Below are 27,742 nucleotides of genomic sequence, written 5' to 3'. Positions count from 1 at the left end.
AATAAACTTATAGACAGCTATGATCTTCTCTTTGTCGGAGTCAGGGTAGTCAAACCAGAGTGCCTCATGGGAGGAGGACTCCGTTGTCTCATTGGTGTCTTCTACTTTTTCTGCCGGTGCTGTGGGCCAAAGAAATAAGAAGCAGATCCATCAGAGAACACAGGAAAGCATTCTTGATGCCAAAGGGAAGTTAACACTTCTTAAAATTGGTTTCATATTATTACTGATCAAGGACAAAGTATCTTCGTTCCCTTACTTTTATATCTGTTTTCAGAGCTGGTGGATAATGACTTTATTCTTCAAACATAACCATCCTTACATTCAGTCATAACTTTTCTATCTATCCTTCTCTCTTTTAACATTTTATGGAAGGTCTCTTTTAAGCATTCAATTCCCATCAATTGTGTGATCAATTAACTGTTCCCCAGGTCTTTGTTTATAAAATGAACAAACTTTTTTCTGACTGCATTGCATATAGCCAGGAACTAATGAAAGAAGTGCTGGAGTTTATCACAATATTTTTTTCTGTACGACTATACGTGGATAGCGCTATGATAGTAGGCTCTTGAAATTTCCCAAGTCATTTCAACATCTTTTGTAGTTTAAAAAGGCATTAATCACTTTTATTTATTTTATTAAATTTATATACCACCCTATTCCCGTAGGACTCAGGGCGGTTTACAGGGAGAGTTAAAAACAAACATACAAAATCAGATTAAAATTAATTAAATCAAGTCCCCAATTTAAACTAAAACCCAATAAAATTAAAACCCCTCAGCCTGGGCCAAACAGCTCGAAGAGCCAAGTTTTCAGGTCCCGGTGAAATGAGCGAAGGTCGGGGGCAGTCCTAAGTTCCATTGGGAGTTGGTTCCATAGGGCCGGCGCGCCCACAAAGAACGCTCTTCCCCTGGGAATAACCCGCCAGCATTCCTTAACCGGCGGTATCCTGAGAAGGCCCTCCCTGTGGGAGCGCACAGGATGAAGGGAGCTTGATGCTGGCAGCAGGTGTTCCCTCAGATAACCCGGACCCAAGCCATTTAGGGCTTTATAGGTCATCACCAGCACCTTGAATCTCACCCGAAGGGCAACCGGAAGCCAATGCAGCTCGCGGAGTAGAGGTGTTACATGGGAGTATTGGGAAACCCCCATCACAACTCGCACGGCTGCATTCTGCACCAGTTGAAGCCTCCGAGTAGTCCTCAAGGGCAGCTCCATGTAGAGAGCGTTGCAGCAGTCTAAACGGGAGGTCACGAGCACGAGTGACTGTGCGTAGGGCATCTCGGTCCAGATAGGGTCGCAACTGGCGCACCAGGCGAACACTTTTAAATAGTGTTAACACAGAACTAGAATCAACTTTGGTCTGTCATTGATGTTAGCCTTGTCACACTATGCTGGAGAATACCTAAAGACAATTCTGAGATAAAAGCCGCATCCATGTAGAGTTGTGGAATTATATTGTGAACAGATTTTTTTTCCCCAGTTGCACACAGGCTCTAAAGAAGCTGCTGAAATTTATGCCGAAAACTTCAAAGAGTGGATTCATTAACAATAAAATAATCTCGACTTCACCTTTTTAGAGCCTGGGTTCATGCCTCATATGGATGATTTGGTTCTAGTTTGGTAGGTTGAATGAGATTTGTGTTATTTTGCTGGACCATAGTTGAACAAACCAGGGCTTGGCGTTATATAATCCCAAACTAAGACTGAAGTTTTTTTTTAATTAGTTACAATAGCTTGTCTGCAAAAACACGGACAATCACTAGAGGGTAGCAGATCTGACCACTGTTTTAACCAGAGATGCAGGAACTTAACCCCAAGACCTGTTGTGCTTGAACTAAGCACACCAAGCCAGATTTACTTTCCTTGCAGTAGGTGTAACTGTAGAATTAAGGTGGATAATGTTAGGTTTTAGACAAATGGAGAAAGCTGGGCTGGAGGGCCTGGGCTCACCTTCCATTAGTCGATCGATCCATTTTTCCTGGGAGAGATTTGCAAAATTGCATAAGATGCAGAGAAACAAAGACTGCACGTGGCTTGGCATATTGGAGCAGTCTCTCTCTCACACACATCTCAACACACATACTTGATGACCTCACAGTGCATGCTTCTCTGCTCACATTCCAGCTGACTTCACCACCACAACAGCCAAGATTCCACCCCCACCCCATCCCCACCCCTCCAGGTTCTATCGTTGTTCCCAGGAACAATCATTCTCAAAACAATTAACAGCAAAGCAGAGGATGCTATTGCAACAGAAAAGATGTTTATTTTATACTTTGCCCCCATCAAAAGATTCACGCATTCTGGGGATGCACAGTATCATAGCACACGGACCCCTGGCATGTTCTTGTAAGGCACTCATTAAGTAATAATAGAGAGTATTACTCTGGAGTGGTATCTCCACCCCCCACCCCACCCCACCCCTTGATTTCATGTCTCCGAAGGCCTGGGCAGGATCCCCAGCAGTCCTCCAGCAGCTGTGAAGAGGTTAATAGGAGAAGAACCATCTGTAATGAGGGTGGATTGGATTCCCAGACCCTGGAGCAATTTGACCTGCAAGGAATAGAAAGCAAAAAGTCATGCGTCAGGGTTTCAAAACCTCAGATGAATATTTCTAATTTGGTATCACATTGTGGCATCTGAGATATGTAGCTGGCTGCTCCTGCTCTTGTAGCAGGTAGTCCTCGACTTATAACCATCCATTTAGGGACCGTTTGAAGCTGAAAAAAAAAGACTTATGACCAGTTTTCACACAACCGTTGCAGCATCCCTGTGGTCATGTGATCAAAATTCGGGTGCTTGGCAACTGGCATGTATATTTATGACAGCTGCACTGTCCCGCGGCCGTGTGATCACCGCTCGCAACCTTCCCAGCTTGGCTTCCAACAAGCAAAGTCAATGGGAGGGAGAAGCCAGATTCACTTAACTGCATGCTTCACTTAACAACTGCAGTGATTCACTTAACTGTGGCAAAAAGATCGTAACACGGGGCACAACTCAGCTGTCTTGCTTACCCAAGGGAAAATTTGGACTCAACTGTGCTTGTAAGTCAAGGACTACCTATCGTTTACTGTACCCCGTGCTTAGATTAGTAGTAATGTTCACCCCTGTCTTGTGTCTTCATGCCACTTGGCCCAGCCTGGTGTTCTCCAGATATGGTAGAATTGACAGTTGCCTCCTGAAAAAGCACCTTTGGGACAACCATGACTGAGAATCTCCATAGACATTTAGCTATGCACTTTGAGATGAACACCCTTCGAATGGTGCGGGAGTATGGACGGATTTCCAGAAAACACTGCAGAGTGCGGGAGTATGGACGGATTTCCAGAAAACACTGCAGACTACAGGAACCGTTTGCACTTCTGTTTGAGAGGAAGACAAGACAGACACATCCCCAACAGCCTGTGTGTCTGTCTTCAACAGCGAAGGGACCTGGGCAGAAAACATCCTGCAGCCAAGAAGGCTCCACACCCATTTGCACTACTCAGGTGACTCTGAGGACATAGATAAACCTCCAAGTGACTCTCTAAAAGAAGGCAAATGACCAGCTGTCTGTAAGGAGTATAAATCCTTCCATTCCCCACCATCCAGTCAGAGCTGAAGAAGCTTCTTGGATGAGAAGCGAAACGTCTTCAAAGAAGAAACAAGAAAGTCCAGTAGCCTCCTGAAAAACACCACCTTTGGGACAACCATGACCTCGAAGACTGAGAAGGTCCAAAATTGACATTTCCAGAATTTCCCCAACCAGAATTAGAGGAAAACCATACTGCGGAAGGCTGATCTGACCTCATTGCCAGTGGGGTTGGTTGTTTTTTTGTTTGGTAGACTAGAAGCCACAGTCCACATCCGCTAGTACCTGTTGCATTCTAACTCAAAATGAGTAAACTTTAAGCACACCCATTATTTGGAAGGCCAATGTTCTCCTCCTCCCTCTTCCTTTCTCTGCTTCTCACCTGCATCTCTGGCCCAGCCACTGCAATGTCGCGGATAGTGTTGGCTCCAAGGGATTTGATGACAGCTTCAAATTTCTTAACTTCAACAGCAGCCAGAGCTTCTGCCCGGCTCACATCCAAGTCGGCTTGCTCTTTGGCAAAGCGCAGCTCTTGTTCCCGGGCTTGCGCGAGACGCTGCAGTTCTGATTCCTGGAAAAGTTTAGAGAATAAGGGAGGGAGGGAGGACGGTGGACGGGCTGCATCTTGGACGTAGGCCGGATCCAAACATCAGAGTGGAAGAAAAGCAGCTACCATTGTGATTTCTTAAATACTCTGGCAACAATTTATACCGCACTATTGCATACCATTTTTTCCTCTTACTCCCTGCTAGAGACGTTATATCAGCTGGTTGGTCTTCTCTAAGGTAAAGGTAAAGGTTCCCCTGCACATGCGTGCTAGTCGTTTCCAACTCTAGGGGCCGGTGCTCATCTCCGTTTCAAAGCTGAAGAGCCAGCGCTTGTCCGAGGACGTCTCCGTGGTCATGTGGCCGGCATGACTAGACGCCAAAGGCGCACGGAACACTGTTACCTTCCCACCGGAGTGGTCCCTATTTTTCTACTTGCATTTTTACGTGCTTTCGAACTGCTAGGTTGGCAGAAGCTGGGATGAGTAACAGGCGCTCACTCTGCTACGCGGCACTCGGGATTCGACCCGCCAAACTGCCGACCTTCTGATCGACAAGCTCAGCATCCTAACCCACTGAGCCACCGCGTCCCTTTGGTCTTCTCTAGTTTGCCTTTATTTTTCCCACCTAAAGTTTATTAAGATACCCATTCTATGAGCAAAATCTATCTGCATATAAAACAATGGATGTAATCTAAAGGCTTTAAAATTCAGCATGTTCTTCTTAGTGTGACAAGCAACTATCATCAGTCATCTATCAAGTTAGCCTAGGAAAGTTTTCGGGAGGACTGGCAGGACTCACCGTCTCTATGGCAGTAGCTTGAGCCTTCAGCTTGGCCTGCAGAACAGCTCCTTCTCCTTCAATTCGGGCTGCCTCTGCTCGGGACTGGGCCTCAGCCTTGGCTGCCCCTGTGCTCTCAACAGCCGTGCTGGAAAGATAGGGGAGTGGAAGAAGAGCCTTTAGAAGCTGCCTCTCAGGATAGGCAACCTTGGCTCTTTTATGACTCGTGGACTTCAACTCCCAGAATTCCTGAGCCAGCCACGCTGAGGAGAAAGGGAGAGGTTTTCATGCTGAGCCATGCTGGCTCAGGAATTCTGGGAGTTGAAGTCCACGAGTCATAAGGTTGCCTACCCCCGGCCTATGCAATCAAAGGCTAGATCAGCCTTCCCAAACTTGCAGTCTCCAGATTTAAGGAGTCCAGCATTTAGCTAGCACTGCCCGGGGCCTCAGAGAGCAGGAAAGAAGTAAGTTTGGAACAAATGTCCATAGTTCTTCCTTAAAAGCTGGATCCTGCACACTCACCACAGTGCTTCCAGCTCCAGCAGCTCCTTCCGGGCTCGTTCTGCCTCAGCCTGATCAAGGATTTTCTGCCGTTCAAGGCGACCTCGGGCCTCTTGTTCCAGCCTCTCTGCCTCATGTCTGGAGAGGGAGATGATGTCAGTGGATCAGGGGAAATGAACAGCAAAAAGGGAAACAAGCTTACCTAAGATCCATCTCTTTATTCCGGGAAAAGCTCAAAGGCATTCTCCAGGTGTAAATTAGAAGAGAACTTGCCAGGAAGGAAAGAGCAGGCCGTTTCCATTTTTCTTTGTTTTTGAGTAAACAAGAAGCTGGAGAAGAATATAGTGGTGCCTTGGTATTCAACGGCTTTGAAACTCGCCAAATTTGGTAATCAACACATTTAGATGTGAAAAGTTTGCCTCACTGTTGGTTTGGTACTCAATGCCCAAGCTAGAACTTTTCAGTATTGGCTGCCTTGTGACTCACTATATTATTCATTCATTCATTCTTTCTTTCTTTATTATTTATTTATTTAAATAAATAAATATTATTCTTTATGGGAAAAATTTGTTTGGTACTCATTATTTTTGGTACTCATTGCAGCTCCCGGAACCAATTAACGATGAGTACCGAGGTACCACTGTAAGTAATCCGTGAGAACTCTGTAGAACTTTGATGATTTGAAAGCAACGGTCGGACTCGAAAAACCAAGAAAGATGTGTTGTGATTCTTCCAAGCAGATTTCTTTATTGTTCCTCACCTCTAGATAGAATCTTGCCACACTAGAGCAGGCTACCAGCCACAATAAACATACACTCTAGGAACTGTTAAGGAGGAGCCGTCTTTACCCTCTTTCGCTCACACAAACTGTCAGAACTGTGTGGTCGCTTGTTCCTCTGGAATGCCCCCCTCCCTCCTGGGAATCCAGACTACATTCCTTTACAGTAACAGACTTGGAAATTTGAATGGCCGTAGAGAAAAGGCTTAGGCGTTTCAAACTGTCCTTAAAGCTACAGTTGAATTAGGTCAGCAAGAGCAGACATTTTGGAAGTCGCAGAAATGGTGTTTGTCAGATATCTTCATATCTGATCCTTTCACAAGCCAAGAAAAGTAAAACAGTGACCAAAACCAAGAACTTTTCCATGCTTGTGGTTTTGCTTATTCAAAAAGAGGGGTGCCCTCTGTATCAAAATTTCTTTTTTTTTTCCTGGCAGCTCCTAAAACCTTTAGTGATCCCTTTCATTTCTCTGGCTGGAGGAAGAAATTCATAGTCTATGCTCACTAAGCGCCTATAACCCCCACAGTATAAATGCAGGTTCTTCTGTTAACCCAGGGGTAGGCAATCTCGGCTCTTTTATGACTCATGGACTTCAACTCCCAGAATTCCTGAGTCAGCATAGCTGACTCAGGAATTCTGGGAGTTGAAGTCCATGAGTCACAAACGAGCCGAGGTTGCTTACCCCTGTGTTCACCTTTCCCTGCCATCTGAAGAGATCACCCACCCTTGTCACCCCCTCCTTGGGGGAAAATAGCCTTAATCACCAGGAGATGATGGGTTTTAGTTATTAAGCCAGCTAGGTGGATTTGGGGCTATCACTCTCTCTGTCTCTCAGCCCAGCTCACCTCGCAGGGTTGTTGTGCGGAAAATAGGAGGTAGAAAGAATGTTAGGTATTTCACTGCCTTGAGTTACTTGTCAGTAATACAAGTGAAATAAAAATCAAATAAATAAATTTAAATTGCACAGAGATTCAGGGGCAAGTTACACATATTGTTAATGAGGTGAATAGGGGGAACCTGGTTGCTTCCCACCCCAGTTGCTCCATACCGAGCGGCAGCTTCCTGAGAATTGGTGGTGATCTCAATGGCGAGCTGCACACTGCGCTGGAGGGCGTCCCGTGTCCGTTGGTCCACTGGCTCCACACTTTGAATATCAACGCTGCTGATGACTAGGCCATTTGGGGCAAAGCGTAAGGAGTTGCGCAGGGCCCCTTCTCCATCAAACCCAAAGACAGCAGCACAGATCAGACGATTTGAGTTCTAGGAACATCAATTGAAGTAAGATAACACGAGAAGGTGGTAGAGGACAGGAAGGCCTGGAAGAACATTGTCCATAGGGTCGCGATGGGTCGGACACGACTTCGCAACTAACAACAACAACAACAACACGAGAAGAGAAATATTAACTATTAACCCACTCCAAAAAGTCCGTCTTCCCTTCACCTCACAGTGACTTCCCTCACAATAATCGAAAACGGTGTTTTTCAAGCTTGGCAGCTTTTTAAGATGCGTGGACTTCAACTGCCAGAATTCCCCGGTCAGCATGCTGGCTGGGGAATTCTGGGAGTTGAAGTCCACACATCTTAAAAGTTGGCGAGGTTGAGAAACACTGACCTAAAGTACATTTCTCCTCCAGCACTCAGGTCACTGCATTCCCACCTGGAAGTCTTTCTCTGCAAGAAAAAAAAAAACCAAGCTCAGAGAACATCAAGGACCCCACAAGTTTTTCTCTCTTGATTTTATCTCACAAATCAGACTTTTCTGTAGTTGAATGGATTTTTGCAGTCCTGGAATCAAATGCCTATTCTCTGTCCCCTTGTTCCTCGACATGCCGCAAGGAGGAAGAGACAGATAAGAGGAAGAAAGAAGTCTAAGGACAAGAACCCCAATTCTTCCAAGGCCTCTATTCCAGCACTGGCAGTTGGTTGCTTCCGAGACCACAGCTGACTTGGAAGCAGCAGTGGAGAAGCTATAAGCAGCATTTCTTAATTCCCCTTTCTTCCCCTCCCCCCTCCCCTGGTTTACATCCCAACTTTCTTTTGTACACAAGACACCTATCTCCTATTTTCTCCAGAACACCTTGTGAAGTGAGATGGATTTGGAGGGAATGACTAGTCCAAAGTCACCCAGCCAGCTTTCATGCTTAAAGTAGGACTAAAATGCACAGTCTCCTGGTTTCTAGGTCAGCACTTTAACCATTACATCAAAGTGGTTCCTTCCATGCAACTCTTCTCTGACAGCTCCTTTTGGGGCCTTCTGCTTAGGTTAACATATTTGGGCTGCAAAAATCAAGCATCCTTTGTTGTTGTTAGTTGCGAAGTTGTGTATGACCCATCGCGACCCTATGGACAACGTTCCTCCAGGCTTTCCTGTCCTCTACCATCTTCTGGAGTCCATTTAAGCTCACGCCTCCTGCTTCAGTGACTCCATCCAGTCACCTCATTCTCTGTCGTCCCCTTCTTCTATTGCCCTCAATCTTTCCCAGCATTAGGCTCTTCTCCAGTGAGTCAGTCCTTCTCATTAGGTGGCCAAAGTATTTGAGTTTTAGCTTCAGGATCTGGCCTTCTAAAGAGCAGTCAGGGTTGATCTCCTCTAGGACTGACCGGTTTGATCGCCTTGCAGTCCAAGGGACTCTCCAGCACCAGAGTTCAAAGGCCTCAATTCTTTGGCGCTCAGCCTTTTTTATGGTCCAACTTTCACTGCCATACATTGCAACTGGGAAGACCATAGCCTTGACTATACACACTTTTGTTGACAGGGTGATGTCTCTGCTTTTTAGTGTGCTGTCTAGATTTGCCATGGCTTTCCTCCCGAGGAGCAAGCGTCTTTTAATTTCTTGGCTACAGTCCCCGTCTGCAGTGATCTTGGAGCCCAAAGCATCCTTTAGATGGCAGCAAAGTGATAACCACCCAACTCTTTGATACCACCTAGTGGCTGTCTAGATTTTGCAGTCTAGATGTGGCAGGATTTTGTGATAATTTTGTACCTATTCTATTAAACAGAAGTAGTAGGCGTGAGCTTAATTGGACTCCAGAAGATGGTAGAGGACAGGAAGGCTTGGAGGAACATTGTCTATAGGGTCGCGATGGGTTGGACACGACTTCGCAGCTAACAACAACAAAGTGTATTTACTAATAAATCTGTCACTATTGATAATATACAAGAGTATTTGTCCCTTTTTTCTTTCTTACTTTGGGTTTTTTTTCTTTTCCTTTTCTTTTAATCTTTTTAAGCTTAAAAGATTGTTTTCTTAATTTGTAGTAGATTAAAAAGGAAAAATAAATCAATAAAAATCAAATACCCAATGAAACCAACACAAGGCAAACCAAATAGCGTTCAAATAGGAACACCTGTATAATAAGGATCTGTATTATCTGCTTTGTCTCTATGGATTGGAAAGCCACTAGACATCGGATTTCCCCTACAATGCCCAAGTCTCAAGAAAAGTTTACTGAACACTGAAGATGTGGAACATCTCCCTAGTCACACCTCTCACCTTTTCCAATCTGTGGTCATGGATAAACAAAACCACAAGGAGGAGACACGGCATTTTTAACTCTTGGTTTTGAAGGGCAGTATGCCAAGTTTAAAAGTAAATAGGGATTTACACATAAATAACAGAGGACCTGGTGGGACAACAGTCATGGAGGAGAAGCTAAAGTTAAGCTCACCTTATGGAAATCATCAAAGGTGACAGCAGCCACAGCTCCCCGAATGCGTGAGGCCAATGTCTTACAGGCATCCCCTATAAAATCTGGGACTGAGAAAAGGCGGGTTGCTTCAGCCGCTGCAGGAATCTCAAAGTGCCTGATGGGAAAACAGATCCACATACAGTTACCAAGAAAACCTGAGAAGATGACGGTGATTTGATTGATGAAACTTTGCTTGCCTGAAACCAGACCATTGTGACTTTACAAACCACACGTCTATGGAGATTCTCTGTCCTCCAGGCCGTGGTTGTCCCAAAGGTGCTTTTTCCAAGAGGCAACTGGACTTCCTTGGTTTTTCCTTGCGGACATGTCGCTTCTTCAGTGAAGTTTCTTCTTGGATGAGAAGTGAAATGTCTTCTAGGAAAAGCAAAGCCCAGTTGCCTCTTGAAAGAAAGCACTTTTGGGATTTACAAACATCACTTAAGTGTCCTGCAACCACCCAGGCAATATTTAAATATTTTCAAAACAGAGATTTAAATAGTTCATAATGAAAATCAGAATGGAGAATTAAGGCAATTAAATATATTTGATAAAGCAGATGTACCATATGCCATATTGAGGATTAGATCACATTTAAGAATGAAAGGAGCTTTAAGATCTAGTTGAAATATTAAGGATAACTTAAATAGCTAGATAACCTCATATGACTTTCAACTGAAAAAGAATATTTTTAAAGTCATCCAAGGTTTGTAACTGTTATATATTGTTAAATGGGTGTAACTGATTTTATATCCCCTTGGTAGAATTGTTTAAAGACTTAATCACTTTACTTTAAAAAAAAACTCACATACTCATCACTTTCTTCCATTTCAAGGTAAGGAATACAATGCAAGTGCAAAACAGTTCCAGCAAATAGTGAGCCAAACACAGAGAGAAGGAAACCTAAATAAATTAATACTGTATTGTTGATGACTATTATTTTGTAGATCAGCTGGCCCAATCTGTTATGACTCTTGCCAGCTTACAAAATACAATGATAAAAGTACTAGAGAAACACCAAACCCTCCAAAGGTCTGAAAACCCCATGGAATTTCCTGACAGTGAGAACTATTTTGCCTGCCTCCCAGAGTTGAAGGTGCCCCATTGCTGGAGATTTTCGAGAAAAGAGTGGAAAACAATTTGTCCGAGACAGTATGAGGACTCCTGCCTTGGGCAGGGATTTGGAGACCTCCATGGTCCCATCTAGCCACGTGATTCTATAATCTTTAAAAGACCAGAACACCACACAAGGGATCCATCCTCTCATTCTAATCAAGACCTGGGCCAACTTTCAATCCACCCAATTACCCTTCACTCACCAGTTGTAGGCCAGCTGGAGCTGGAGACGGGCATGGTCAGCTGTTTCAATAGTGATAATGTCAGTGCAGAAATCTGGCCCCAAGAGGAGGCATAGAGAACGGCGGGTGTGGGGGCGTTTGGGTCTGCCCCCAGAGAGACTCAGGACTGTGAATTGCTCATCTGGACCCAGTAGCACTAGTTCTGGTCCAAAAACCACCCTGGAGGAAAGAGAAGATCGTATTAAATCACAGAGGTTCCAAACAGCATTTGATAGTGTTACCTGGAATTTTAGCCTTGATTATTAGCCTGCTGCAAATTCCGTATGGTGTCAGGAACGGCATCCAGCCAGTAAATGCTCAGCTCCGTCCAGTCTCCCCAATTCTACCCCAAATTAAGGGATTACAGGGTTGTAAAAAAAAGGACTTTATTAACATTTTTAAAAGTGATGTTAGCATTTTTAACAGGATGGTCTAGGCCAGAGGTCCCCAACCATCGGTCTGTGGACCGGTACTGGGCCACGGCATGCCAGCAACCAGTCTGCACAAACAAGCAAAGCCCCATCCGCGGGATGTAGGCAGCAAAAACATGCACCCTCCGGTCCGCGGAAAAACCTCCCTCTACGGAACCAGTCCCTGGCGCTCAAAAGGTTGGGGACCTCTGGTCTAGGCTACTTTTTTTAACTTCAGGAAAATGTCTTTTTTTTCTTCTTGGTCAGGGCCATTTCTTTTGGTATGCAAGAACTTGTCTTTTCAACACCAAACAATAGAGACCATATTGTGACAGTCCTCAAATATTCCTGCAAGTTCTAAGAAAGGTACAAACCTAGCTGGGAAAGAGTAATATAACCCATAAATTTACCACTTGTGAAATCTTATCTAGAATCAATGTTTTCTGTTGTTCAAATCTTACATGTAATCAGTATCTTTAATTGTTTGATCACTTGCTTTCTGACATATCACACATACCAAATGTATATATTACATTCATTTCTGTACCCTATAAAAAGACTTGACATCCCCCCCCCTGCTTTGCCTGAATCACTTAGCAATTTGCATTTTCAGAGGGGGGGGGAACCTGGTAAAGGTGTTCAGGGATCAAATTCAGGGATCACTTATCAGCTCACACCAAATTCAGGTACCCAACAATTTAACATGGGATGAAATTTTCTCTAAGGCCAAAGTTCTTTTGCAATGCTTATTTTCATATTTCACATTTGTTGAAGGACTCCTCCTCTGTCAATCTAGCCAGTAGATTAAATGTTATTCTTTCTGATCCACTGGGACTCTTATAATGAATCCATTCTCAACTTAATATAATTATATTAACTTCATAGCAGCATTAAGGACACCTGTAATCTTTTAGAAAAAGAGTGCTAATTTAGTAAAATGTAGGGAGAAAAGGGAGGAATCAGTGACCTGAACATATCCACTTCTCAGCCTCACTGGGAGATACACAAGAGACTGAATTTGTGAAGAGAAGATCTTATTAAAGACATGACAGCCCTTTATCAAACCTTTAAAGGGCCGTCTTACCTTTAATTTTGCGTGTTAAAGTTGCAGAGCTGAGAGCACAAATTGGTGTCTTTATTCAAATATACTGCTAATAATTAAGTCTGAGGGGGGAAAAAACACATGAAGGCCTTGCAGTGAATAATGTGGCTATTAATAGCATGTGAAATTAATTGGGTTATCTGGGCTAGCCATCTCAAAATTAAATGGGAGAAGGCCAGAAGGGACAAGTTATCTTATCCTTCTTGAATAAAAGATGGAAAATAAATGAAAATTACAGTTATCACAAATGAGAAAGCAGCCGTTCTAAGTCAACCAAGCAACTTACTTTCCCCGAAGTCTAAGGTCTGGAATGGGCAAAGCTTATTTCTTATTCCACAGGAAATTCAAGGTCACTTCCTTGGGCTCTACCTCAAAATCAAAGAATGACCAGATTACCAAATTTGGGCGCCAAGGTTCTGACTGACGAACCCAATCAAGCAAACACCTTCGAGACATTCTGATCGCTTAATCTAAGACTTTATTGAGTACATCACTTCGGCACTAATGAAGGCAAAACCAGTCCTGGCAAGACCCCTCCCAAACCCATATAGTAAAAGCACTGAATTCTCCTTCCTCTCTCTGGATCAGGTCACGTTGCCCAATCAAGTAGAAAAATATGGTTATGAGAAAGCATCTCTAGGTTTGGCTAGACCAGGGGTAGGCAACCTCGGCTCTTTTATGACTCATGGACTTCAACTCCCAGAATTCCTGAGTCAAAGCTGACTCAGGAATTCTGGGAGTTGAAGTCCATGAGTCATAAAAGAGCCGAGGTTGCCTACCCCTGGGCTAGACGCCTGGTGTTATGCCCTTGAGTCTCACGGTCTGGCTTCTTAACCTTTGAAGTCTGCATTCCCAACCTCTCCCCACGCCACCCCCCCACGTTCGTTGGCAAGCTGAGAAGCAGTTATTTGTCACACCAGCAAAACCCCGTGCTTCGTAACTTGACATTGGGGCTACGAAATTGCAGGCAAAAAACTGAATCCACTTTCCAACAGCAATCAAACGTGTTTGTCGGGAACCATTGGAACTTGCAAACTTCATTTCCTCAGCCCAATTGTGAGTGTTAGCATCCCCACAAGTTTGTCCAGCAACAACAACAACAACAGGCCATGAAAGCCGATTCTTAAGAATGTGCCATTCCACATCTGACCCAGAAAGAGTACAGGTAGTCCTTGATTTATAACCATTCGTTGATTGACCGTTCAAAGTTACAACAGCACTGGAAAAAATGACTTCTGGCCATTTTTTCCACACTTGCAACCATTGCAGCATCCCCTTGGTCATGTGATCAAAATTTGGCCCTTGGCAACTGGCATGCATTTGTGATGGGTTGCACTGTCCCGGAGTTATGTAATTACTATTTGTAATTTTCCTGGCTTCTGACAAGTCAATGAGGGGCGCTAGATTCGCTTAAGGACTGTATGATTCACTTAACCACTGCAGATGTTCACTTAATCACTGTGGCCAAAAGTTCCCAAAATGAGGTGCAAACTCACTTAAGAGCTGCCTTGCTTAACAACACAAAGGTTGAGCAAAATTGTGATCAGCCAAGGACTATCTGTAGGTCAATTTTCTCACCTGGATTTACGCTCCTTGTAGTCGTAAACTTGCACAGCCGCGTTGTGGGGGACACGGTAAGACACAGCCCGTGTCTTATCACGGGGCAACGCCACGACTTTATCTGAGCTGTCTTTGGAGCGATCAAGAAGAGGATCCCTGCCTGTGGTCAACAAATCCTCCACGTGGGCAGGCAGGTGTTTTTCCCACAGTTCCTCATCCTGAGACAGCATGTAAGAGTGGCCAATCACAGCCCTAATCTGGGAGAGAGAGACAAATGGTAGAAAACATAAAAATACATAAAGGTAAAAAGGTAAAGGTTCCCCCGCACATGCGTGCTAGTCGTTTCCAACTCTAGGGGCCGGTGCTCATCTCCGTTTCAAAGCCGAAGAGCCAGCGCTTGTCCGAGGACGTCTCCGTGGTCATGTGGCCGGCATGACTAGACGCCAAAGGCGTACGGAACGCTGTTACCTTCCCACTGTAGTGGTCCCTATTTTTCTACTTGCATTTTTACGTGCTTTCGAACTGCTAGGTTGGCAGAAGCTGGGACGAGTAACAGGCGCTCACTCTGTTACGCGGCACTCGGGATTCGACCCGCCAAACTGCCGACCTTCTGATCGACAAGCTCAGCGTCCCAACCCACTGAGCCACCGCGTCCCTAAAAAAAAAAAAAATACATAACAGCCCCATAAATTTAGTAGAATTTCCTGGGCAATCTTTATTTCAGAAGCAGTACAAAAAGGAGGTCCCTGCCTATAGCTCTGAAAGAACAAGGATGTTCTCCACGTTAGCAATTGTTTTCCCTATAGCAGCATGGAAGGGAAAGTTGGATTTTCAAGAAAAGTATTGACACTTTTGAACTTCAGTGCTGGAGAAGGTTTCTGAGGATAGCCCCAAAAGCAAACAAATGGACGATAAAAACAAATAAATCCAGAGCACAAATGACCAGTCTCAAATCCATCGTATTTGGGGCAAGTTATGTAACGATCCAGTTTCCTTAAGAAGTCCATTAAACTGGGAAAGGAAGGAAAGAAATGAAGAGGATAACCAACAGCAAGATGGGCGACTGCACTGGGCTGTTGGAAGACCTCAAGAGCAAGGCTGGAGACACATCATCCTAGAGAAGGTCTATCTAAGTAGGTGCTGAGAGTTGGCACTACGTTAACAGAACAAGGAGAGAACCAACCTAGAACTCAGGAGAATTTTCCTGACAGTTCGTTAATACAATTAATCAGCGGAATGGTTTGCATTGAGAGGTTTTGGGTGCTCCAACACTGGATGTTTTTAAAAATAGACTAGACAACCATTTGTCTGGGATGGCATAGGACCGTGGTGGCAAACCTATGGCACGGGTGCCACAGGTGGCACGCAGAGCCCTCTCTGTGAGCACGCGCGCAGTCACCCCAGTCCTAGGCCTTCAGCTGGGTTTTATAAAACATTTTCGCTTTAGGCCTCCACCAGCATGTGCAAAAAAAAAAAAGGTTCAATCAATCAATTTCAACTTCTTGCGGAACCATGACAAGCAGTTAATAAATAATGTCATGAAGCATATTAGAGAATTGCGGTCCTTTTGCTAAAATTGACCTCTAAAAGTCTGCATTCCTAAAGACTGATGTGCTTCTTCAGGAACCACTGCTGGATCTATTCCACTCACCTTCCCTGTCTTAATATCCCGGACATAAATGCCTTCATTCTCAGCCAGGGGAATAGCGTGGCGTTGCTCCATCACTTCGACCTCCGCAGGTGGTATGTACTCCAGAGGGCCTCGGATCAGCCAGCGGTCACCTGGCTTGCGCAGAATGTCCTCGTCGTCCTGGGTAAGAGACAAAGGAAGGAGAAGAGGTATCATATCCACCTGTAGCAACTCATCCAACCTCCCTGGCCATCAGAGACTCAGCACCTCCTACCTCGTTTTGGTCTTCAATGGGACGAACTGCACGTAGTAAGAGGCCATCTTCTTCAGACAGGACATAAATGTCTTGGATCCCATCTTTCAACCATTCTCCAGGCTGTAGGAAAAATGATATCTCGCCCTGCAGAATGAGAAGCAAGAATTGGAGAAAACTCAAGAATGATTGCCAGTCATTGGTTTTAAAAAGTGTGTGTGTTTATCCCATAGAATAAAAAGATGTAAGAATGCATGCAGGGTACAGCTATTATATAAAGAATTCAAGTCTACATTTCTTGTTAATTATTCTAAGTGGTAACTGCTCATCTGATCTACTGAAACACAAATGGGTAGATCTGAAAAGCTGAGGGAAAAGGCAGAAGAAGGCCGATCAGCAACACAGTTATATAATCAGAAAAAGGCCTCTCCCATCCTCTGTGTTCCCCAAGATGAGACAAAATCCCATTACTGAAATTTGACTGCAACGTAAACGAGTTTCAGGGCTGCATACGCACCAAACGTCGCCAGCCAATTTCAAGTATCCCTAACGAAAAACAGAGCTTGATACGCAGAGCTTAAAACAGGCGGACCATCAAAATTGAGCATGGAATTTTGCTTGTAAGTTATTGTGGTCACAAGCAGAGTCACCACATGCTCAGATTCAATTTTATGAGCCTTTTTATGACTGTTGTTGAACAAGACACCGCAGTCATTAAGCAAATCACATCGTTGCAAGTCCAAATCGAGCTTATCCAATGGGTGGTTTTTGCCACAAAATGGCAAAAAAGGTCACAAAACACGAGCACATGGCTGCAGGAGACTGCAGGTGGTTGTAAATATGAGCCAGATGCCAAGCACCCGAAATGGAATCACAGGATCACAGGGGTGGTTCAACAGTTGTTAACTTTGGGGACAGATCGTAACTTTTTTTCAAGTCCATTATAACTTTGAACAGTCATTGCAAACTATCAGAACTGTGATTTCTGGCAAGTTTATCCTAATGTTTAGCCCAAATCTGTTCCAGTGGCAATCGCTTTCCTGCTTTCTGGAGCAACACGGTTTAAGAGAGCAGGAGCTGTGGATACTATCAAGGTTACTTCCCAAATCATTTACCACGGATATAGCATCTAAACAAAGTATTTTCTAACACCAGCTTCCTAATCTGCCTCCCGGTAGGAGATGCAGACCAGCTTCTCTTGAAGGAGAGGCTGCTTTAAGGAGTTCTGTTATAATCCCTAGGGCTGCCCTGCTGAATGGTAACAGTACAGGTGGTCCTCGACTTACAACCATTTATTTAGTGACCATTTGAAGTTGCAACAGCACTGAAAAAAGTGACTAATGACCATTTTTCTCACTTACTACCATTGCAGCATCCCTGTGGTCATGTGACCAAAATTCAGATGCTTGGCAACTGACTCATCTTTATGACGGTCAGTGTCCCGGAGTCACGTGATCACTCCTTGTGACCTTCTGACAAGCAAAGTCAATGGGGAAGCCAGATTCACTTAGAACAGACATGTCAAACTCGTGACGTCACGCAACGTATTGGGTCAGTCAATTGGGTGGGCATGGCTTCCAGATGACGAGTCCGGCCCACGAGCCGGCAGTTTGACACCCCTTAGAACATGTTATTAACAGCTACAGTGATTCACTTAACAATCGTGGCAGGAAAGGTCGTAAAATGGGCCAAAACTCATTTTAACAACTGTCTCGCTTAGCAACAGAAATTTTGGGCTCAGTTGTGGTCCTAAAGTCAAGGGCTACCTGTAGGTCATTAGAGTCCTTCATGATTCTGAGGTAAAGATACATACCTTGATGACCTTCTTCTGCCCAAGCTGAGGCTTTCCATCTATGCCTATCGGATCACAAACTACACAATACTGGCAACTGTTCAAGGTGGTGATGTCAATAATGCCCAGCACTTCCTCATACACATCAGGGATGTGGGCTTCAGTTTCCGCCATGGTGACCAACCACTCTTCTCCAGTTTTCCTCACGATACTTTGAGAGTCCCGAAACGTTTTAGTGGCCCGGAGGTGCAGTGCTTTCTTCAAAGAGCAAAAGAAGTAGAAATATAAATATATATATATATATATATATATATATATATATATATATATATATATATATATATATATATATATATATATATATATATATATACATGTGTATATTAGTGCAAAGCCTCCTTTTTATGATTTAACATTGTTATTAATCTGACTCTTCATGCAAATGACACCGTGTAGGGTTTAAGCCCCCCCCCCACACACAATGTTGCTTCTGATTAAATTTCGCTAAGAAACTGGCAAGAATGCAAATATGAGGCAGCAATGGTAACTGTGCATCCTTTCAGAAAATGTTGGTCGACAAACTTTCACCTCTGGTTGCCAGTGGGACAGGACTAATCTATCAGCATCTGGCAACATATTGTTTTTTAAAACAACCCTCAGGAAAAGAGGCCTTGGAAAGCAGAGAACGATCACAAGATCCATACAAGACTGTCTGGTGTAGTGCAGCGTTTTTAAACTTGACAAAATTAAGATGTGTGGACTTCAGTTCCCAGAATTCCCCAGCCACTGTGAGTTCTAGTTCCACCTTAGGCATGAAAGCCAGCTGGGTGACTTTGAGCCAATCATTCCCTCCCAGCCCAGCCCACCTCACAGGGTTGTTGTTGTTGTGAGGAAAACAGAATGAAGGAGCATTAGGTGTGTTTGCCATCTTGAGTTATCAATCAATCAATCAAGGTGGGATAAAAGTCTAATAATAGTAATGCAAGACCCTGGATGTCATTTCCATATAATCAGAGATTAGTTTAGTGACTTTTAAATTTGTATTAAGGTATTGGGAAGGCTAAACTAAAAGTCTCTAACCAAACATACTTTCCCAGAGAAACTAAAATGCTAATTTCAGCCATGAAATATTCAGAAACCAAGGACGGCTGGAAATTTAGAAAAGGATTTACTGGGAGGCCAGTACAGCTTTGGGACAGTAAAAGAAAGTAACTCTTAGGAAAAAATGAGGTTCATGCCTCTTTATTGCTTCAAAACCCCATTGTGTTTATAGTCCTGCACCATTACCCCACAGTTACCTAACTACCCCACTGCTTTTGTGAAACATGTCTTATCCAGTCAAATACCTGCTGTTGTCTATACCCAACCCAATACCTTGATGCCATATCCCAGAAGTGGGGAATGATAGCTCCTTTATGGCTGGCTCAGGAATTCTGGGAGTTGAAGTCCACAAGTCATAAAAGGGCCATCATTCCCCACTCTTGCCAAATCCAACCACACACATATTTTAAGCATACAAAATGGGACCAAGACCCCTCCTTCTTTAGGCCTGCCTTGCCTCCAGCGCCATCAATAAATCCACTTGTGTTTCAATACAATGCATCTTGGCCTCCAGTTCACACATTCCCCTGGGAATGTTCTCCTACATAGTGTAAGGCCCCAGAGTCACTGAGCGAATGGTGCTACTCAAAAGGCATTAGAACCTGGGTCTTCCTTTCTTTGTCTAACTAGTCTAGGAGATTGTCTTTTGGAGCAATTCACACAATCTCTAAGATCGTGACGGGCAAAAATCTTTCCATACATCTTTCAATCCAATTAGCTATTAAAAAGGAGCTTTTTCATATTTGTTAGGCAAGGACAGTCATAGTATGCCTGTACAATGGGGCGCCTGATCCTAAGTGGAGGAGCTTCAGAATCAAAGGAGAGTTTGGCCTGGCCTTTGCAACAAAGACCTCGAAAACGAAAGCAAATGAAATCAATAACCTCTTTCCCATAACCACCATCTACCATTAGAAGCTGCACTTACTTTCTCAGTCAGAATGACAGCATCAACAATGTCAACTACTTCCTCAAATACACCTGGCAAGTAAGCCCCAACTTTCTTTACCATCCATTCCTCACCTGTAGAGAAAAGAAATTGGAAACTCAAGATGTACACACACACATACTCAAAAGCTGTCCTCTCATAGGATCGTGGGCAGGAAACCAAAAAGATACCTGTCACACGTTTGTTCCCCTCTCTGTCCTTGCATTCCTTCCGTGCTTGAAGTTTGATGGCTTGATTGGGACGAATGATGGTGGCCAGGATTGTCTCCACAATTTCAACCTCTTTTCGTGGGATGTAGGTGCCTAGAAACGACAATGGTTTAGTAGATGAGCTACGTAGGCTCCATCTCAGTTATGGTAGGGATGGGAAAGGGTTGCAAGCTTCTGACTTGGTCAAGTCAAGCCAACACACAGGAAGAAAAGGGCTGGAAGCTATTTTTCTGGTTCCATGCATAGAGGGGAAGTCCTCGTAAAATACACTGTGGTCTTTGGGGAAGAAAAAATCAGATGGATCCATGTTTTTAATACAATTGTTCACTTAAAACATATTCCCTACACCAGTGATGGCAAACTTTTTTAGAGACAGAGTGCCCAAACTGCAACCCCAAACCCACTTACGTATCCTTGGGTGCTGGGTGCGCATGGCTCATTGGGTGGGTGTGGCCCATTGGGTGGGCGTGGCTGCAGTGGTAATGGCAGACAGGGTGGGACTAAAAAGTTCAATCAATAAATTCCAACTTTGTGAGATCCTTTTTTTCCTACGAGAAGTTGAAATTGACTGAACCTTTTTTTTTGCACATGGCGGCGGAGGCCTAAAGCAAAAAAGTTTTATAAAATCCAGTTGAAGGCCTAAGACTTGGGGTGACAGTGCGCGTGCCCACAGAGAGGACTCTGGGTGCCACCTGTGGCACATGTGCCATAGGTTCGGCACCATGGCCCTACACCTTTTCCAATGCTGTCATTTTTGCCATTAATTTCAACTGGGATAAAAAATAGAGAAAAAATTACATTCATATCGGATGCAATGAGAAGAAAGGGGAGAATTCAGAGGAATATTTTGGCCCCAGGTTTCCTGGAGTCCTGGAAAACAACTGGATCTGACTCAGTTTTGCCTATTTGACTGGCAAAGGCTTGGTGAAATCTCATAATTCCTCACCTTTCTTCATATCCATTTGTTTCAGTTGAAGATGCTGGGAAGTGAAGCCATAATCTTCTGCAAAGATCTGCATGTGACCTCCCTGGGTGTGGAATCTATGGCTCCCCACATTTGGCTGAAGTAGTGCATTCAGGATTCCTCACCACTGGCTATGCTAATTGGGGCTATTGGGACCTCTACTTCAGCCACATATTTAGTATCCTATGACTATCACCAAGTGTTGTGTCTTATGACTTACGATGAATGTATTTTACGATTATAATCATGATTTATCATTTGTTGCTTATATGTACAGTGAGAGCTTATGCACCGGAGACAAATTTCTTGTGTGTCCAATGACACTTGGCCAATGAAGAATTCTATTCTATATAAAGGACCATACATCTCACCTCCCAAGCAACGTTTCCTTCCTTGACAATTGCCACTTACCAGGTCCTTCAAACAGCCATTCATCTCCAGCAACATATTTGCCCTCTTGGTCATCTTCAAAGTCCAGCAGGGCTTTCAAATGCAGGGCGGTGTTAGCCAAGACAATTTGTAAAGGTGTAACATCCTAGAAAATCAGATGAACAAAGAGGCTAGTAACAGGAGCAACCTCAGGGAGTAGTCAAGCCTTGGGAGGCTGGCAAACTCGGGAAACAAGACCCCTTTGGGTTTCTGGAAAGAACTTTCTTAGCGGTCAAGTAAATTGAACACAGCAAAAATTTCAAGAAAATTGAACCGAACAAATACAGGATCTTGAAACTTACCAAAGTAATTCTCCAGCACAACCTATGTATGTAGTCCCCAACTTACAACCGCAACTGAGCCCCAACTTACAACTGCAACTTAGCAACATTTCTGTTGCTAAGCCAGAGAGCTCTGAAGTGAGTTGTGCCCCATTTTACAACCTTTCTTGCCACAGTTGTTAAGTGAATCACTGCAGTTCTTTAGTAACACGGCTGAGTGAATTTGGCTTTCCCACTGGCTTTGCCTGTCAAAAGGTCTCAAGAGGTGATCACACCACCCCGGGGATACTGCATCCGTCGTAAATAAGAATCAGTTGCCAAGCCCCCTGGTGCGCCAGTTGTGGCCCTATCTGGACCGAGATGCCCTACGTACAGTCACTCATGCGCTTGTGACCTCTCGAATAGACTACTGCAATGCTCTCTACATGGGGCTGCCCTTGAGGACCACTCGGAGGCTTCAGCTGGTGCAGAATGCGGCCGCACGAGTTGTGATGGGGGTCTCCCGATACTCCCATGTAACGCCTCTTCTCCGCGAGCTGCATTGGCTTCCAGTTGCCCTCCGGGTGAGATTCAAGGTGCTGGTGATGACCTATAAAGCCCTAAATGGCATGGGTCCGGATTATTTACGGGAGCACCTGCTGCCGGCATCTACTTCCCATCGCCCCGTGCGCTCCCACAGAGAGGGTCTCCTCAGGGTGCCGTCGGTCAGGGAGTGCCGGCTGGTGGCCCCCAGGGGGAGAGCATTCTCTGTGGGCACGCCTGCCCTCTGGAATCAGCTGCCTGTGGAGCTCCGGATGGCTCCCGACCTTCGCTCTTTTCACCGTGACCTGAAAACCTGGTTATTTGAGCTTGCCGGCCTGGACTGAGGGATTGGGGGTTTTAAATTTTATAATTTAATTTATTTGTTTGGGGCTAAATTTAATTTAATCTATTTTAACTTTTGTATGCTGTATTTTAATTGCCCTGTACACCGCCCTGAGTCCTTCGGGAGAAGGGCGGTATATAAATCTAATAAATAAATAAATAAATAAATAAATAAGCACCCAAATTTTGATCACATGACAAAGGGAATGCAAGGTTCGTAAGTATGAAAAAAGGTCATGACCTTTTTTCCAGTGCTGTTGGAACTTCGAATGGTCACTAAATGAATAAATTGAGGACTACCAGTACTTAGGGTAATCAAGGCAGAATTTCAGTCTCTTTCTCACACTTTCTGCTCCCCTGAAGTCAAGAATCATTTCTGTAATGGTTCCGTCACCTCCCTTAAATGTCCCTTCTATTTTCTCTGTGTTCTCACATTCTCTTAGGCTGAGGGTAGGCAACCTTGGCTCTTTTATGACTCGTGGACTTCAACTCCCAGAATTCCTGAGCCAGCATGGCTCAAGAATTCTGGGAGTTAAAGACCATGAGTCATAAAAGAGCTAAGGTTGCCTAACCCTGTCTTAGGCATTCCATCACACGTAGAAATTTACAGCATGGAATTCATACATTTCCCCTGCCCTTGCTACAAGAGACCATTACTCATTACGGGTCATTTGAGGGGAGGAGAAATTAAAGACACCCCTACCTGTTTTAGTTCCTCTCCTGGATATAAAGGGAAAGGGTCCCGAGCCATTCTGATCTCCAAGTCAGCATGTGCGAGACGGACTTGCCCTAGAGCATCAAGATGCACTGCCCCATCTGTCCCATGAACCACTGGATTGAGGATGATGCAGTAATGTCGTGGGGGAATCATCACCATCTTCTTTGGAGCTAATATGATCCTGAAGTAGGAAAGAAGTTTAGTAAGGTGGAGGAAATGGAAAGGGAGAAATAAGATCTTGGGTTTCTTGGTTCCTGGTTAAAGACGCTGACCTTATGCTTGCCTTCTTCGAGTTTTGGCATACAGGTAAGTCCTTGACTTACACCAGTTCGTTTAGTAACCATTTGAAGTTACAACAGCACTGAAAAAAGTGACCTATGACGTTTTTCACACTCATGACTGTTGCAGCATCCCCATAGTCACATGATCAAAATTTGACACTTGGCAACTGACATGTATTTATAATGGTCGCAGTGTCCCATGGTCATGTGATCACCTTTTACCACCTTCTGACAAGTCACGTCAATGAGCCTTGGTGGAGCAGTGGGCTAATGCCTCCTTAAGTAACACCAGCTGCCTGCAATTAGTGCAGGTTCGCATCCCACCAGGCTCAAGGTTGACTCAGCCTTCCATCCTTCCGAGGTAGGTAAAATGAGGACCCAGATTGTTGGGGGCAATTAAGCTGACTTTGTAATAATGCCGCTTGGGGTGTGTGTGAAAGCCCTAACAAGCAGGCATATACATAGAATGAAGGCTACTGCTAAGCTTGTAAGCCGCCCTGAGTCTTCGGAGAAGGGCGGGATATAAATGGAATAAAAAAAAATGGGGAAGCCAAATTCACTTCACATCTGTGTTGCCAACTTAATAACGATTAACAACTTGGCAAAAAAGTTCGTAAAATGGTGCAAAACTCTCTTAACAATAGAAATTTTCGGCTCAGTTGTGGTTGTAAGTCGAGTACAACATGTATTACGTATTTGACCCAAATTTTGCAAAACATGGCAGATTGACACTCTTGAGAGGTGTTTGGAAAGTTCAGGCTAGGTCTGCAGTGGGCTACCTTTTGGGGGGGGCTGGGGGAAACAGTAGATTCAGCCATGTAACATGTCAACAGAAGGCTCTACTTTGATTTTCTGGAAAGATGTGGTAATTCTTCTTAGTTCCTTTATATACTTGAAGCCTGCACCCACAGGTGCTTTTCTAAAAGGCAACCGGATTTCTGTTTTTCTTTGAAGATGTTTCCGTTTTTCTTTGAAGATGTTTTGTTTCTAATCTAAGAAGCTTCGGTTGAGAGTCATTGAGGCCATTTGCATTCTAAAAGGCGGCAAATGACCAGCTGTCTGCAAGGTGTATAAGTCCTTCCATTCCCCACCATCCAGTCAGAGCTGAAGAAGCTTCTCGGATGAGAAGCGAAACGTCTTCAAAGAAAAACAAGAAACTCCAGTTGCCTCTTGAAAGAGCACCATTGGATCATCATCAGAATTTGCAAAAATAGCTTTCAAGGGCCCAGGTGGTCCAGAAGCTGCTCTTTGCTCATCCTGGTGTAACAAGTTACTCAAAACAGCCAAAGTGACAGCAGAGAAAGTGCCAATAAACGTAACAGAAAACTGGAAGAAAGTTAAGGGATCCAGTCATCCAAAGCCAAAAGGCGAGGTTTAAAACAGCAAGATAAAGAAATCAGAACAATGACTTTTGAAACTGCCCTTTTGATAAGTAAAAGGAACTTGGCACCAAGTGAAATTCAACTCAGCAGCCTCACTTCCTCAAAGGAATTGATCCCCATCCAGAATTCAGTTTGCCAGTCCCACCCAAGATTGATTGTAACAAGCACTGTATTTGCATTCTCGTTCCTAACTTGTTTCATATCCAGGAATGTTATTTATTTATTTATTTATTTATTTTATTACATTTATATACCGCCCTTTCCCGAAGGACTCAGGGCGGTTTACAGGGTAATTAAAAACCAAAATACAAAAGTTAAAAACAAGTTTTAAAAAAAATTAAATTTGTCCCTGTATAAATAAAACCCCAGTTAAAATAAGATTATGTTAACATTATGTTAATGTTGTAAATGTTTCTAAACACCCCCCCCCCCGCCCCGCAGAGTGGCCCGACCGTGTGATGGGCGGCATATAAATTTAATAAATGTAGAGCAGGCGTCTCCAAACTTGACAACTTTAAGACTTGTGAACTTCAAACCCCCCCCCAAATTCCCCAACCAGCAGCTGGCTGAGAAATGCTGGGAGTTGAAGTCCACAAGTCTTAAAAGTTGCCAAGTTTGGAGACCCTTGATTTAGAGCAGGGGTCTTCAAACTTGGCCCTTTTATGACTTGTGGACTTCAACTCCCAGAATTCCTCAGCCAGCTTTGCTTGATTTAGAGCAGGGGTCTTCAAACTTGGCCCTTTTATGACTTGTGGACTTCAACTCCCAGAATTCCTCAGCCAGCTTTGCTTGATTTAGAGCAGGGGTCTTCAAACTTGGCCCTTTTATGACTTGTGGACTTCAACTCCCAGAATTCCTCAGCCAGCTTTGCTTGATTTAGAGCAGGGGTCTTCAAACTTGGCCCTTTTATGACTTGTGGACTTCAACTCCCAGAATTCCTCAGCCAGCTTTGCTTGATTTAGAGCAGGGGTCTTCAAACTTGGCCCTTTTATGACTTGTGGACTTCAACTCCCAGAATTCCTCAGCCAGCTTTGCTTGATTTAGAGCAGGGGTCTTCAAACTTGGCCCTTTTATGACTTGTGGACTTCAACTCCCAGAATTCCTCAGCCAGCAAAGCTGGCTGAGGAATTCTGGGAGTTGAAGTCCACAAGTCATAAAAGGGCCAAGTTTGAAGACCCCTGATTTAGAGCATGCAAACAGTAGCTTCTTTACCCCCAGCCCCTGGGGGAAAAAAAATCAGCAGACACACAGACAAACACAGAGACACACAGACACACACACACACCCTCCAGCCCCCCCTGCAGACTAATTCTTGGTCTCAACAGGAAGACTTGAGCAACTGCCCCCTTGCGGGAAGTTTGGGGGGAAGAAATGTAAAAGGAGCGGCTTTTTACCCACGCGAATGAAAAAAGTCTATTTTGTTGCAAAACTTTGGACAAACCGGAGCGTTTGCTCCTCGCTGGAGTCAGGCGCGGAGGGCTTGGAAGACCGGCCACTATTTTGCCAAGGAAGGCAAGAGGCGTCACATCGCCTGGCGGTTGCAGCGCAATTATTTTTCCCGGTTAGAGTCTTCTTTCTGCCGGGGGGTGGGGTGGGGTGGGTGGGACTCACCTCTCGTTATCCTGGCGGATGTAGGTCTTGGGCCCGATTTCCACGCGGGTGACATTGGAGTTCTGATCCAAGACGTGGATGTAATGATAGGGAGGGATGCGGATAATCGACTCGTTCGCCATTTTGTCTGCCGAGCTGCGTTGGGCGAGAGAAGAGCAAGGGGATTTTAAGACATCGGCCAGAAAAAAAAAAATAATCACGGCCAGAATGCCCGCTGAGTCATTCCTCCCCTTTTCTCTCTGACCGGGAGGACTTGAAGAAAGCCTGCAACCATTTTCCCTCGCCGGCAGCCCTGCGAGGCGCTTTAATCCTGCAAGAATTCAGATGGGTTTACTCAGCAACCAGCGCCCTAAGGGCGGGTGGCTGGGTGGGGGAGAGAAAGAAGCGAGACACCCGCTTCCTAAGTTCATAACCCTTTGGCAGTTACGGGAAAACCTAGTTAAAAGAGCTGGGCGTGCAACGTGGGGAGTTGCTCATTGCCGAACGAGGTGGATGTCAGGTTTTGCTTTTCTGGGTGAAAAAGAAAGCCACACAAACGCTCCCGGGGTTTGGAGATTTTTTATTTTATTTTATTTTATTTTGCGCCAGAAAAAAAAAATCCACCCTAAAACTCTCATTCCTCGTAGCCCCCAAGCCTTCTTAACTACCGTACGTAATTGGTGAGAAAGTCAATTTCATTCACTAACTGAGGATGGGCTAATTTATACGTCCCGGCTCCTAATGCTACGCTTTGGGAAACTTCTTAGCTGAAAGATGGATAGTTTGGAAGAAAAAAAAAGGATGGCAAAGCAAAAGACAGAGGGAAGGAAGTAAGGGGCGGGGGTGGGGGTCTACCTAAGGCATGGCCCACCCCAATCTGGAACTAAGGAGACAAGGATAAAGAGGGTGCATTAAACTTACCAAGGCCCACCCCAATATGGAACTAAGGAGACAAGGATAAAGAGGGTGCATTAAACTTACCAAGTGAAACTTGCTTTCTGTCGCTTCAGCGATGACCCGTAGACTTGG

At 44.4% G+C, this 27,742-nt stretch overlaps 1 protein-coding gene across 2 annotated transcripts; it reads right to left on the bottom strand.

The window, feature by feature from the left end:
- Positions 1 to 2,186: 2,186 nt before the first annotated feature.
- MVP (major vault protein) lies at positions 2,187 to 27,742 on the bottom strand. Of its 2 annotated transcripts, none has more exons than XM_083378117.1 (17): positions 26,979 to 26,996; positions 26,735 to 26,869; positions 23,446 to 23,641; positions 21,580 to 21,703; positions 20,166 to 20,297; positions 19,975 to 20,069; positions 17,970 to 18,206; positions 16,178 to 16,303; positions 15,925 to 16,083; positions 14,292 to 14,530; positions 11,184 to 11,381; positions 9,847 to 9,982; positions 7,224 to 7,435; positions 5,419 to 5,535; positions 4,918 to 5,044; positions 3,954 to 4,142; positions 2,187 to 2,553 (listed from the first exon to the last, which is right to left on the bottom strand). In XM_083378117.1, exons 2-17 carry the CDS (start codon positions 26,854 to 26,856, stop codon positions 2,431 to 2,433), a joined length of 2,532 nt encoding a protein of 843 aa, XP_083234243.1. In that variant the 5' UTR covers positions 26,857 to 26,869; positions 26,979 to 26,996; the 3' UTR covers positions 2,187 to 2,430. The 2 variants fall into 2 exon arrangements, with proteins under 2 accessions (XP_083234243.1, XP_083234242.1); XM_083378116.1 differs by lacking the exon at positions 26,979 to 26,996 and adding an exon at positions 27,695 to 27,742 and having other exon boundaries at positions 2,188 to 2,553.

This window comes from Vipera ursinii (genome assembly GCF_947247035.1).
Source record: "Vipera ursinii genome assembly, chromosome: Z".
Taxonomy (NCBI): domain Eukaryota; kingdom Metazoa; phylum Chordata; class Lepidosauria; order Squamata; family Viperidae; genus Vipera; species Vipera ursinii.
The sequence above is the reverse complement of the archived record's forward strand: the minus strand, read 5'-3'. Positions and strand labels throughout refer to the sequence as shown.